Raw genomic sequence first — 13,887 nt, forward strand, 5'->3', positions numbered from 1 at the left:
TGCCGGGACCAGAGGACTTTCTGTGGCCAGAAGAACCAGTAGGTGGAGGAGGACGGCGAGGGAGCAATAAGCCTGGAGGGGGCTTGAGGAAGCCCCAGGTATGTATACATTTCCAGCCCCCCCCCCCCGTCTTCGCCTCAGGTTTTCTTTAAATTTAGTACATAAACATAGTCTCATCTGTGTGTATGCAATAAGTTCATAGGTTTGCTACATGCAGGTCTATAATTAAGAAGGAACTTTAGTATCAATAGTGGTGAGTTAGTATAAAATCCCAAACTACACAGAAGCATATGCATGGTATCTGTCTGTGTAATATACAGTATTTATTAGGATACAGCTGTTTGATTGTATATTTTTTGAAATTTCAATAAAACTTTTGAAATAGAAAAATCCCAAACTAAGACAAATGATCTCTTTACCATAAATATATTTATATAAATATACACGTTATGTACAGACTCATGGAGCAAGGAGTCACAGTCACATATTGAATTTCAGAGATCTACAACATTCAGAGTTCTTAATGGGAAAAAAAAATTTCTAAAACTTTATTAAAAAAACCCCACAGCTGTGAATTGGGTAGACCTACAATATGAGAAACCCGTAGTGTGCCAAATATATTCCAAAAAAACAAGTTAAAAAAAGAAATTGTGGAAACCACATCAGAGTACGCCCAACAGCATAGAAGTTCAGTTACAAACAAACAAAAAACAAAAAAACAAAAATCTAATATAAAATTCCAGTCAATCACAGTTCTCTCTTCCCAAGGGGTTCAGAAATCTCCCTCCAATATCTGTCCAATTGCCAGCAAAAGGTCATAAAATTTGGGTCGGGCCTCTGGTTTCTGTAGTAATAAAAACAAAAGTCAAATATAAAAAAAAGAAAGAAAACAAAACAAAAGTCATTAAGATCTTTACTTCATAGCCAAATAAAGATGATGGCACAGTGGCTACCACTCTTGCTTTGCAGCACTAAGTAGCAGGGCCCAGACTTGTCCAGGGCCCTATCTGGAAGTCATTTGTGCGCTGTCCGCATGTCTGTGTGGATTTTCTCCAGCTCCTCTGGGTTCCTCCCACATTGCAAAAACATATTATAATAATAATTCCTTTTTTTATATAGCGCTTTTCTCCTGTCGGGCGCAAAGCACTTGCGAGGCAGAGAGCGCACTCAGTAGGCAGTAGCAGTTAGGGATTATTGCCCAAAGAACTCCTTACTGAATAGGTGCTGGCTTACTGAATAGGAAGAGCTGAGATTTGAACCCAGGACTCCTCCATCAAAGGCAGATTCCTTAACCGTTACACTATCCAGCCACTGCTGGATATTGGTAGGTTACCATAACTGGTTTTCCCACGAACTGTCCCTTGAGTGTGGTAGGTACATTATAGCATGACTATCATAGGGATGTTAGAATATGCATGACAATGATTAACAGTACCCTACAGTAAATTTCAGTTGTGTTAAGTGGGGAACACACAATCTACACAGTTAGTGACTGGAACTAACATGATTGGAACTAACATGATTTTCAAGAAAACTGAAAATCTTTTGACTGCTTTAGGTGAAGCAGTAATATACAACGTTTGGCTGCGTGTAGCAAGTATACATCCCGACAAGCATTCAGAGACTGGAGGATGGAAAAGGACAGGGAATATTGGAGTAGGTGGAAACTTAACTTCCAAGACACCTTGTCTCTAGAAACGTCAATTTCTATAGTAATAATTTCCAGTGTATGTGTGTGTCTGTCGGCCCTGGATACGCCACGTCCTGCCCTGCCCTCTGTGACTGGCCGTGGCACTTATTTGATGGTGCACGTGCAGTAAGATGGAATGCGTAGGTGCACATCATCTTCCCACATCCCGTTCACATGTCATGTGACTGGGACACAGAGGATGATGTCAGCATACAGCAGCACCATTCCCTGGAGGAGGAGGAGACCCGATGCAGTGTCTGGATTAGTAAATACCATAGCACTCTCTCTGTGGTATTTTACATCTGGGGGATGCAAAATGAGTAGGCGGCCTCAGGGAAGCACAAAGGTATGCTCAAGCTTGAGCCACCTAACTATGTATTGGGTTGTCCTGTTCCATTTGACAGTAGAAGATATTCAACATTTTCAAGGAGTGATTACAGGAACTGGGAAGGGACAAGGAGAGCAACGGACAATGCACAGGGGCATGTGGAACCAGCCTAACATACCTCTGTACTTACCTTCGGTAGCTTTGCCTCGGATCAGGTAGCCTGTAAACCGAGGCAATAAAAATCTTCATGTTCAGATTTCATCTGTCACCCTGATTTCATTTGTTAAACCCACTTCAACAGTGTTGGAAATATATGAGCATATGTAGATATCTTCTGTATACTTAGTGTACTGTACAGTGTACTGTTACATAGTTATTTGGGTTGAAAAAAAGACATACGTCCATTGAGTTCAACCGGAGAACAAAGTACAACACCAGCCTGCTCCCTCACATATCCCTGTTGATCCAGAGGAAGGTGAAAAACCCTTACAAGGCATGGTCCAATTAGCCCCAAAAGGGAAAAAGTTCCTTCCCGACTCCAAATGGCAATCAGCTAAAATCCCTGGATCAACATCATTAGGCATTACCTAGTAATTGTAGCCATGTCTTTCAACGCAAGAAAAGCATCTAAGCCCCCGTTAAATGCAGGTATAGAATTTGCCATAACTACTTCCTGTGGCAATGCATTCCACATCTTAATCACTCTTACTGTAAAGAACCCTTTCCTAAATAAATGGCTCAAACGTTTTTCCTCCATGATCATGGCCTCTAGTCCTTTTAGAAGGCCTAGGGACAAAAAGCTCACCTGCCAAGCTTTTATTTTGCTCTCTGATGTATTTATACATGTTAATTAGATCCCCTCTAAGGCGTCTTTTCTGTAGACTAAATAGGTAGGATCCATGTTTTCCCAGAAAAAGCTGATGCAGAATGATTATGCGATTCACCTGTTCACATTAAGTTTAGTTTTCACTCTACTGGCTGCATATGTATGTCTGAAACTATGAAGACCAAAGGATTACCAGTGCAGCCAGATAACTCACCATGGTAGTCTTCCTCTCACATTAGGTATCCTGTAATGCATTATTCACTGATGACGTTTTTTTTTCAGTTACATTGAAATCTGTGGTCATATTACTTATACCTTTCATCAGTAGAATTACCTCATGCCAACATGCTGTCATTACTCCGTAGATTCTGTTTGTAGCTAGTCTTGGTCTATACAGTCTCTCTCCTCTAGTCACCATCTCCACCACTTCCACATTAGAGTAGCTCTCAAAGGGCATCTTGCCTTCAGTGAACACTTCCCACATTAGAACACCTAAAAACAATTACAAATGAGCGGATTTATTTCCTTTAGGCCGCTTTCACAGTGCGACATTAAAGTCGCACGTTAAAACAACATTTAAGGCAGAATAACTCACTGCAATGAAAAACCAATGCCCCATTCGCAGTGCACACGTTGCGTTGGTGACTAACGCTGCACGTTAAGTGAAAGTGCTGCATGCAGTGCGTTATACGCGTTATTAGCTGCGTTGGGCTGTTTGCACATGCTCAGTAATGACTTGGAAGCATACTTTTCATTGCCGGTGTGCTCTACTGTATGTGACCGTAATGGGGCATTAAGTTGCATTGCAACTTTTTTTGGGCGTTGCATTTTGCGTTGCGACTTTAACGCCACATCAAAACGCAACGCCCTACTGTGAAAGAGGCCTTACTTATATTGAACAGCACTTAAAGCAAACCTGAAGCGTGAATAAACGTATGAGATAATGAGGTTGTTTCACAAAGCTTACGGTACTTATTTTTCACCTTAACTGTGAGGCTCAGTTCGCACTTGCGTCGGATCACATGTGGCCAGCGGGAGCGGACAGTGTAGTGTCCTCTCAGATGGTCCACGGTGGTCTGACTGGAGCCCGGGGCAGATGCGTTACATCAATAGGCTATATGGGGGAATGTATAAAATAGGAGCTCTTTTAATCTCAGTTTTGCAATGATTGGAGAACGGACAAAAAATGTCCATTCTCAGTTCAAGTTGGAACATACGCTAAGGAGAGCTAATGCAGAGATAAATAAGGAGAGATAATTCATGAGATAAACAGATAAGGAGAGATAAATCATGAGGTAAGTCAAATAAGGACAGATAAATTGTGAGTTAATGAGTAAAGTGAGATGGTTCATCAGAAAAGCTTTGTGAATCAGCCCCAATGAATTGCATGCGTAGTACAGAGAATAAATAGAACATTTTATACTCAGTTATATGGCTTTATTTACAAAATTGCATCAGACAGTCACAGTTACAGTTTAAAATCCACACTCTGCATTTTAAGCTGTAAAACAAGCTGGAGTAATGACCCTTTGAACTTTCCTGCAATAAAACCTTATCACAAGCTGTCTCTTACAATTTCTTTGTTATTTAAGCTTTTCAGAAAAGGGGACTGACTTTGACTAATTTAGTAAACAAGCTCAGAGACACTCTTTTGCATAGATACCAACTCAAGTATTTTAACTCTTGCTATACTGGTAAACAGAAAGGGACTTCACATAATTTCTTAGTAGGGCTAGTATCATGTTTGTATATGTTTATCTCATCATGTTGCATGTCACTTCAGGTTCACCTTAAAGCCGCATCTACACGAGTAGATGCGGCCGCGATGCTCCTTATCAATTGAGCCGCTGATGCGGCTCGATTGATCAGATCCGACAGGACGGATCTCCGCACCGCCGATTCCCTGCTCGATCCCCGCGAGGGGACAATGGCAGGGAATCGTGCGGGAGATAAGCAGCGCCGGCGGGGACGAGCGGGGAATCGAATGCGGCGCACGCACGGCGAGTGGGGACGCGGCGGGCACGCGGAAGAGGCGATCTGGCGGCTAATCGAGCCGCCGGATCGCTGCAATGTCCCGTCGTGTAGATGGGGCTTAACAGTGTATACTGAACAATCTCTGTTGGTCATTGTCACTCAAAAAAAAGCTCACAACCTAATGTACCTACCACATGACATTGCATAGTGGGCGCAATTTGTTTATGTCTGTGGTCTCCCATACGTCCCACACAATAAATGAACGATGTCCTGTGTTGCCCTTTTTCTTTGTGTAAGCAAATCATCAGGGAAGTAAAAGTGGAAGTATGTCATGTTTAGTCAGTGAGTCTACAATGTGTTTATTGTTCATTGATTTTAATCTTTACTAGAAACCTGAGATGCACAGAAAGCACCTGGCACCACAAATGGCTGGCAGTATTCTACTGGAGCTACCACTGGCATAATAGTATGTTAGAAGCACTTAAAGGGAACCCGAGTTGGGCATTTTTCTATTAAAAAAACCCATGCTACCTGATCTGGGGGGCTAGCCGAATCAGGCAGCCTCAATTACCGCCGCTCCTGTGGCCAGGAATACCTTTTCTCTAATAGTGCCTCAGGAAGGTCTGTGTGGCTGATATTATGGTGAAACCCCTCCCACAGTGTGATGTCATGACCATGGTACTGACAGTTTCCTGTCTGTGAACCTTTTCATTCCACAGAGATCCCCTGATAGGACTAAAGGGGCCACCACCTGTGATACATTTCAAAATGTAAATCAGGGAGAGGAAATATTTTACAATGGGCAAACACTGACTAAATACTCTATAAATTTATACTGTAAAAATAAGCAAGTTTATGATGTTGTTTTCACTACAGTTCCTCTTTAAGATGAATTCCAGCTAAATGTCTGCTCCAAAACACTGGAGAAACAGGAGCACTGCGTAACTCCTTGCCATAATCCCATCTTGGCCTTTCATTACTGGCAGCTTCAGAGTTTAACTATTCTGACCTGGTCTACCGGATTATATGAGCACATCAGACAAGACACTCCCCATAGAAACCTACAGGGAACAGGAATTCTCTCTCACAACATTAATCTTCCCTAAATAGAACATGCCTTTTTTAGACAGACTGTATGTGAACTACGGCTCTCTTACCAAATGACCAGATGTCAGATTTACTGCTGAACTTGCTGTAGTTGAAGACCTCAGGTGGTGACCATTTTACAGGAAACTTGGCTCCACAGGAACTGGTGTACTGGTTATCAAGGACATACCTGAATATGTAAAAAAAAATAAATGTTATTCCTTCAAACCAGAATGTGAAGATCAATATTTTGTAAGTCACAGTAAGCATTTGAATATCCAGTATATACTGTAATTATATTATTGTTAAGTGCACATCCATATGTGTGACCTGCTATGCTGCTTATCAAAACCAATATAAAAACGTTAAAACATAAAAGCGCAATAGCTGAAGTATATACAGTTCAAATATTTTGATCTGCTTTGAACTGTATATACTTCAGATATAGTGCTTTGATATGTTTGAAAGCATTTGAATATGTACAGCAGAAGAAAAATGTCATAGATCCTATCTTATGCTGGGCATACACGGTTAGTTTTTGCGCAATCACCGCTCGTCTGCGCATGCGCGCGGACCGATCCCCGCTAGTTCCCGTGGGCATGCCTTATCAGCCGCTCGATTCTCCGCTATTGTCCGCCCGCGGGGATCGAGCGGGGAATCTATCCGGAGGGTCATCGGACCTGTCGGATATTATCTATCGAGCCATCATTATTTGCAGTGAGTGCTCACTCTGGGCACACTTTGGATGGCGTGACCCGGCCTGGCTACAATATGGTGGGCACCTTCCCCTCACAACTACTCACCTGAACCCAAAGTTCCAGTTATGTGCTGAAACTTCTGTCAATGTCTCTTATGTCCCAGAAGGGGGCTTTCAAATTGTTGTAGCAGTGAAGTATGAGGGAACATGACATTTTTACTTCTCACCTGCTAAATGGATAGAAGCTGTGGAGCTTATTCTACTATGCAAGAAGGCAGGGGGTGCAGTTGCAGAGAGTCCACAATACAAAAGAAGGATCCGCATGCACGTAATATATCTGACCATATAACCACTCGAAAGAACAGCACACCTAGTAGGGGTGGATGCTGGTGCAGAATCTTAAGGTGCAGAATCCTAAGCAAATCCATAATCTAAAGGAAGGATTGAGGTTGGAACTTTGTGAAACCTTTGTCTTATCACACACACATATAATATACAGTATCTGACCATATAAAACGGTCAGATATATCATTCCTTTGGATTTGCTATTGCCTTAGGATCCTGGACCAGCATCCACCTCTACTAGGTGTGTGGTTCTTTGGAATTGGTTGCAGAGAGTGATATAGCAGGAGGTAATGCAGTGATGTGGGGGATGCAGGGTTCTTGGGATGCAGCACAGGGTTGTGGAAGGAGACTTTAGGATAGAGCACCAGTCAAAAACTCAGAGGTGCTTTGGAAACATGCACTATTCAGCAGTATTGTGGAGTCACGTAAAGTTGAATCTGAAAACCTTGAAAGGTGAGTATGGAAGGGGGGTTAGTAGGTGTATCATTAAGCTAGCTGAAAGGGATGGATGTTAAAAAATATATATCTAGCGATGTATGCATGCATGTAGCGTTTTGCATTTTGGCCAAAAAGTTCAATTTTGGTCTCATCTGACCAGAACACCTTCCTCCACATGTTTGCTTGTCCCCCACATGGCTTGTGGCAAACTGCAAACGGGACTTCTTATGCTTTTCTGTTAACAATGTCTTTCTTCTTATCACTCTTCCGTAAAGGCTAACTTTGTACAGTGCATGACTAATAGTTGTCCTATGGACAGAGTCTCCCACCTGAGCTGTAGATCTCTTCAGCTCGTCCAGAGTCACAATGGGCCTCTTGACTGCATTTCTGATCAGCGCTCTCCTTGTTCTGCCTGTGAGTTTAGGTGGACGGCCTTGTCTTGGTAGGTTTACAGTTGTGCCATACTCTTTCCATTTCTAAATGATCGCTTGAACAGTGCTCTGTGGGATGTTCAAGGCTTTGGAAATCTTTTTGTAGCCTAAGCCTGCTTTAAATTTCTCAGTAACCTTATCCCTGACCTGTCTGGTGTGTTCTTTGGACTTCATGGCGTTGTTGCTCCCAATATTCTCTTCGACAACCTCTGAGGCTGTCACAGAGCAGCTGTATTTGTACTGACATTAGATTACACACAGGTGCACTCTATTTAGTCATTAGCACTCATCAGGCAATATGTATGGGCAACTGAGTGCAGTCAGACCAAAGGGGCTGAATAATTACGCACACCCCACTTTGCAGTTATTTATTTATAAAAAATGTTTGGAATCATGTATGATTTTCGTTCCACTTCTCATGTGTACACCACTTTGTATTGGTCTTTCATGTGGAATTCCAATAAAATTGATTCATGTTTGTGGCAGTAACGTGACAAAATGTGGAAAACTTCAAGAGGGCCGAATACTTTTGCAAACCACTGTATATTGCCCCCTTTAGTGAACTCTGATGGTTTGAAACCCTGTAAGCCGATATAGTTTAACCACTTGCCGACCGCCCACTGTAGATTGGCGTCGGGTCCTGGGACTCTTCCGGGCCGGGGATCGCGCGCATCCGCCGGCATTAGGCTCCGCCCACCCGCGACGACATCCCGCCGGCCATACGGAAGCGCCAGCGGGATGTTAACCCCCGATCTGCCGCATACAAAGCGTATAATACGCTTTGTATTGTATACAAAGCACATTATACAGGCTGCCTCCTGCCCTGGTGGTCCCAATGTCCAAGGGACCACCAGGGCAGGCTGCAGCCACCCTAGTTTGCACCCAAGCACACTGATCTCCCCCCCTTCCCTCTGATCACCCACAGCACCCCTCAGACCCCCCCCCCCCCTGCCCACCCCCAGACCACTGTTTGCACCCAATCACTCCCCTAATCACCCATCAATCACTCCCTGTCACTATTTGTCAACGCTATTTTTTTAATTAGGTCCCTAACTGCACCCTGGGGGCTCCTGATCACCCCCCCCACCCCTCAGATTCTCCCCAGACACCCCCCCCCTCCCTGTGTACTGTATGCATCTATCCCCCTGTAATGACCCACTGATCACCTGTCAATCACCCATCAATCACCACCTGTCACTGCCACCCATCAATCAGCCCCTAACCTGCCCCTTGCAGGCAATCTGATCACCCACCCACACCATCAAATCGCGCGCAGATCCGATGTCACCTCCCAAGTGCATTGCTTATATCTGTTCTCTCCTCTAAACACCCACTAATTACCCATCAATCACCCATCAATCACACCCTATCACCACCTGTCACTGTTACTCATCAGATTAGACCCTAATCTGCCCCTTGCGGGCACCCAATCAACCCCCCACACGCTCAGATTGCCCTCAGACCCCCCCCCCTCCTTATCAATTCGCCAGTGCATTATTTACATCTGTTCTTCCCTGTAATAACCCACTGATCACCTGTCAATCACCCATCAATCACCCCCTGTCACCCCCTGTCACTGCCACCCATCAATCAGCCCCTAACCTGCCCCTTACGGGCAATCTGATCACCCACCCACACCATCAGATCGCCCGCAAACCCGCCGTCAGATCTCCTCCCAAGTGCATTGTTTACATCTATTCTCTCCTCTAAACACCCACTAATTACCCATCTATCACCCATCAATCACCCCCTGTCACTGCTACCCATCAGATCAGACCCCTATCTGCCCCTAGGGCACCCAATCACCCGCCCACACCCTCAGAACGCTCTCAGACCCCAGCCCTGATCACCTCGCCAGTGCATTGCTTGCATCTCTTCCCCCCTCTAATCACACCTTGAGACACCCATCAATCACCTCCTGTCACCACCTGTCACCCCCTAGCACACCTACCCATCAGATCAGGCCTTAATTTGCCCCGTGTGGGCTCCTGATCAAAACCCTCAGATCCCCTTCCGATCACCTCCCCAGTGCATTGATTGCATCTATTTTCCCCTCTAATCACCCCCTGAGACACCCATCAATCACCTCCTGTCACCCCCCTAGCACTCCTATCCATCAGATCAGGCCCAATACAACCTGTCATCTAAGAGGCCACCCTGCTTATGACCGGTTCCACAAAATTCACCCCCTCATATACCACCTGTCATCAAAATTTGCAGATGCTTATACCCCTGAACAGTCACTAACGGAATACCTTGGGGTGTCTTCTTTCTAAAATGGGGTCACTTGTGGGGTTCCTATACTGCCCTGGCATTTTAGGGGCCCTAAACCGTGAGTAGTCTAGAGACCAAATGCCTCAAAATGACCCGTGAATGGGCCCCTTAGCGCACCTAGGCTGCAAAAAAGTGTCACACGTGTGGTATCGCCGAACTCAGGAGAAGTAGTATAATGTGTTTTGGGGTGTATTTTTACACATACCCATTCTGGGTGGGAGATATATCTCTGTAAATGACAATTTTTTGATTTTTTTTTACACACAATTGTCCATTTACAGAGATATTTCTCCCACCTAGCATGGGTATGTGTAAAAATACACCCCAAAACACATTATACTACTTCTCCTGAGTACGGCGATACCACATGTGTGACACTTTTTTGCAGTCTAGGGGCCCAACGTCTTATTCACAGGTTATTTTGAGGCATTTCCTTTCCAGACTACTCCTCACGTTTAGGGCCCCTAAAATGCCAGGGCAGTATAGGAACCCCACAAGTGACCCCATTTTAGAAAGAAGACACCCCAAGGTATTCCGTTAGTAGTATGGTGAGTTCATAGAAGTGTTTATTTTTTTGTCACAAGTTAGTGGAAAATGACACTTTGTGAAAAAAAAAATCAATTTCCGCTAACTTGTGACAAAAAATAAAATCTTCTATGAACTCACCATACTACTAATGGAATAACTTGGGGTGTCTTCTTTCTAAAATGGGGTCACTTGTGGGGTTCCTATACTGCCCTGGCACTTTAGGGGCCCTAAACCGTGAGGAGTAGTCTAGCAACCAAATGCCTCAAAATAACCTGTGAAATCCTAAAGGTACTCATAGGATGTTGGACCCCTTAGCGCAGTTAGGGTGCAAAAAAGTGCCACACATGTGGTATCGCCATACTCAGGAGAAGTAGTATAATGTGTTTTGTGGTGTAGTTTTACACATACCCATGCTGGGTGGGAGAAATATCTCTGTAAATAGACAATTGTGTGTAAAAAAAATCAAAAAATTGTCCTTTACAGAGATATTTCTCCCACCCAGCATGGGTATATGTAAACATACACCACAAAACACATTATACTACTTCTCCTGAGTACGGCGGTACCACATGTGTGGCACTTTTTAGCACCCTAACTGCGCTAAGGGGCCCAAAGTCCAATGAGTACCTTTAGGATTTCAAGGGTCATTTTGAGACATTTGTTTTCAAGACTGCTCCTCACGGTTTAGGGCCCCTAAAATGCCAGGGCAGTATAGGAACCCCACAAGTGACCCCATTTTAGAAAGAAGACACCCCAAGGTATTCCGTTAGGGGTATGGTGAGTTCATAGAAGATTTTATTTTTTGTCACAAGTTAGCGGAAATTGATTTTTTTTTGTTTTTTTTCACAAAGTGTCAATTTCCGCTAACTTGTGACAAAAAAAAAAAATCTTCTATGAACTCACCATACTCCTAACAGAATACCTTGTGGTGTTGTCTTTCTAAAATGGGGTCACTTGTGGGGTTCCTAAACTGCCCTGGCATTTTAGGGGCCCTAAACCGTGAGGCCTAGTCTTAAAACCGAATGTCTTAAAACGACCTGTGAAATCCTAAAGGTACTCATTGGACTTTGGGCCCCTTAGCGTAGTAAGGGTGCAAAAAAGTGCCACACATGTGGTATCGCTGTACTCAGGAGAAGTAGTATAATGTGTTTTGGGGTGTATTTTTACACATACCCATGCTGGGTGGGAGAAATATTTCTGTAAATGGACAATTGTGTGTAAACAAAAATAAAAACATTGTCATTTACAGAGATATTTCTCCCACCCAGCATGGGTATGTGTGAAAATACACCCCAAAACACATTATACTACTTCTCCTGAGTACGGCAATACCACATGTGTGGCACTTTTTTGCAGCCTAACTGCGCTAAGGGGCCCAAAGTCCAATGAGCACCTTTAGGCTTTACAGGGGTACTTACAATTTAGCATCCCCCAAAATGCCAGGACAGTAAACACACCCCACAAATGACCCCATTTTGGAAAGTAGACACTTCAAGGTATTGAGAGAGGAGCATGGTGAGTCCGTAGCAGATTTCATTTTTTTTTGTCACAAGTTAGCAGAAATGGAAACTTTTTTTTTTTGTCTCAAAGTGTCATTTTCCGCTAACTTGTGACAAAAAATAAAATCTTCTATGAACTCACCATGCCTCTCAGTGAATACTTTGGGGTGTCTTCTTTCCAAAATGGGGTCATTTGGGGGGTATTTATACTATCCTGGAATTTTAGCACCTCATGAAACATGACAGCTGCTCAGAAAAGTCAGAGATGCTTCCAAATGGGAAAATTCACTTTTTGCACCATAGTTTGTAAACGCTATAACTTTTACCCAAACCAATAAATATACACTGAATGGTTTTTTTTTTATCAAAGACATGTAACAGAATAACTTTCGCGCTCAAATGTATAGGAAATTTTACTTTATTTGAAAAATGTCAGCACAGAAAGTTAAAAAAGTCATTTTTTTGACAAAATTCATGTCTTTTTTGATGAATATAATAAAAAGTAAAAATCGCAGCAGCAATCAAATAGCACCAAAAGAAAGCTGTATTAGTGACAAGAAAAGGAGGTAAAATTCATTTAGGTGATAGGTTGCATGAGCGAGCAATAAACCGTTAAAGCTGCAGTGGTCTGAATGGAAAAAAAGGCTCTGGTCCTTAAAGTGGACCCAAACTAAAAATACAAGATTTCAGAAATAAAATCTATTTTCTAAATTATAATAATAAATAGCAGCCTTTTTTCAGCTGCATGATGACAAATATAAAATATTTTACATTTATTGGAGAAACCCCTCCCTTCCTTCCATATTGCCGGCAAATAATCCGGCAAACTGGTGAAGTAGGTGGTGTCCGGCAATGGAGGAATTGCTAATGGCTGCCACCTGTATAACCCTAGCTATGCAAAGAGAAGGGTGAAAAGCATGCACTGAAATGCTCATAGGCTTCAAGGAGTATCTTTGTATGTGTCAGAGTGGTGCAACACTAAATATTTTAAATTAAAAAAAGTTTGGTTTGGGTCCGCTTTAAGGGTTTTTTTTAGCATCAAATAAAATGCAGCCAGCGGTGGGAAATGACATTTGGTAAATGAGAGTTTGATTTACCTGTCTGGCTGTTCTAGAACAATAACCATGGTGCAGCAAAGATCAATAACTCGCAGAAAACAAGTCAGTCTCTTGATTTTATGAAAACAGTAAAGTAAAAACATATAAAACCTGCCCGCTAGGAATAAACACTCTGTAGTAGTGTAAAATGCTGTAATATGTTCCCACGTTCTCACCTTGTCATTCCAAAGTCAGACACTTTCACAACTCCAAGATCATTTACTAAACAGTTCCTGGCAGCCTGAAGGGAAAAAGGTCAGTTAACCATAAATATCAACAGACAAGCTAAAGAAAGCAATTCATTACCTGAAAGGTAAAAGCTTAGAAGTCAGTAGGACATTTTTACGTCCGTGTACTATATAAGGAAAACTAATTAGAACATGTAACATTTGTATTGAAAATGTCATAAAGTGGTCTGCAATTATATTCCTATCTTTATGCACCAGCTCAGGTGAACCAGCCTTCTGTACAAACTCATAGTGACAATGGGCTTTTCCTCTCAGTTATTGTCATTGGTGAAGCATGTATTGCTAAAAAGGTCTCACTGAACTCTCAGTGATGCATAACCACCTAAAGGTTTGGTCCTCCACAGGATTCTCAAAGATCCCCACAGAGATCTGCAATGCTCCCACATGTAAAGGCCTATATCCACTAGGCAAGTTTCACAACAATTT

At 43.0% G+C, this 13,887-nt stretch overlaps 1 protein-coding gene across 3 annotated transcripts in view; it reads right to left on the bottom strand.

Annotated features, from left to right (window-relative positions):
• Positions 1-410: 410 nt before the first annotated feature.
• Positions 411-13,887, bottom strand: part of TEC (tec protein tyrosine kinase) — a 189,914-nt gene continuing 176,437 nt past the window's right edge. For all 3 annotated transcript variants that reach the window (XM_068278541.1, XM_068278542.1, XM_068278540.1), the window contains exons 15-18: positions 13,390-13,454; positions 5,976-6,094; positions 3,179-3,336; positions 411-844 (exon numbers count right to left, since the gene is read on the bottom strand). In XM_068278541.1, the coding sequence (XP_068134642.1) occupies positions 773-844; positions 3,179-3,336; positions 5,976-6,094; positions 13,390-13,454 (414 nt within the window). In that variant the 3' untranslated portion in view covers positions 411-772. The remainder of the gene's footprint in view (positions 845-3,178; positions 3,337-5,975; positions 6,095-13,389; positions 13,455-13,887) is intronic.

This window comes from Hyperolius riggenbachi, chromosome 1 (genome assembly GCF_040937935.1).
Source record: "Hyperolius riggenbachi isolate aHypRig1 chromosome 1, aHypRig1.pri, whole genome shotgun sequence".
Lineage (NCBI taxonomy): Eukaryota > Metazoa > Chordata > Amphibia > Anura > Hyperoliidae > Hyperolius > Hyperolius riggenbachi.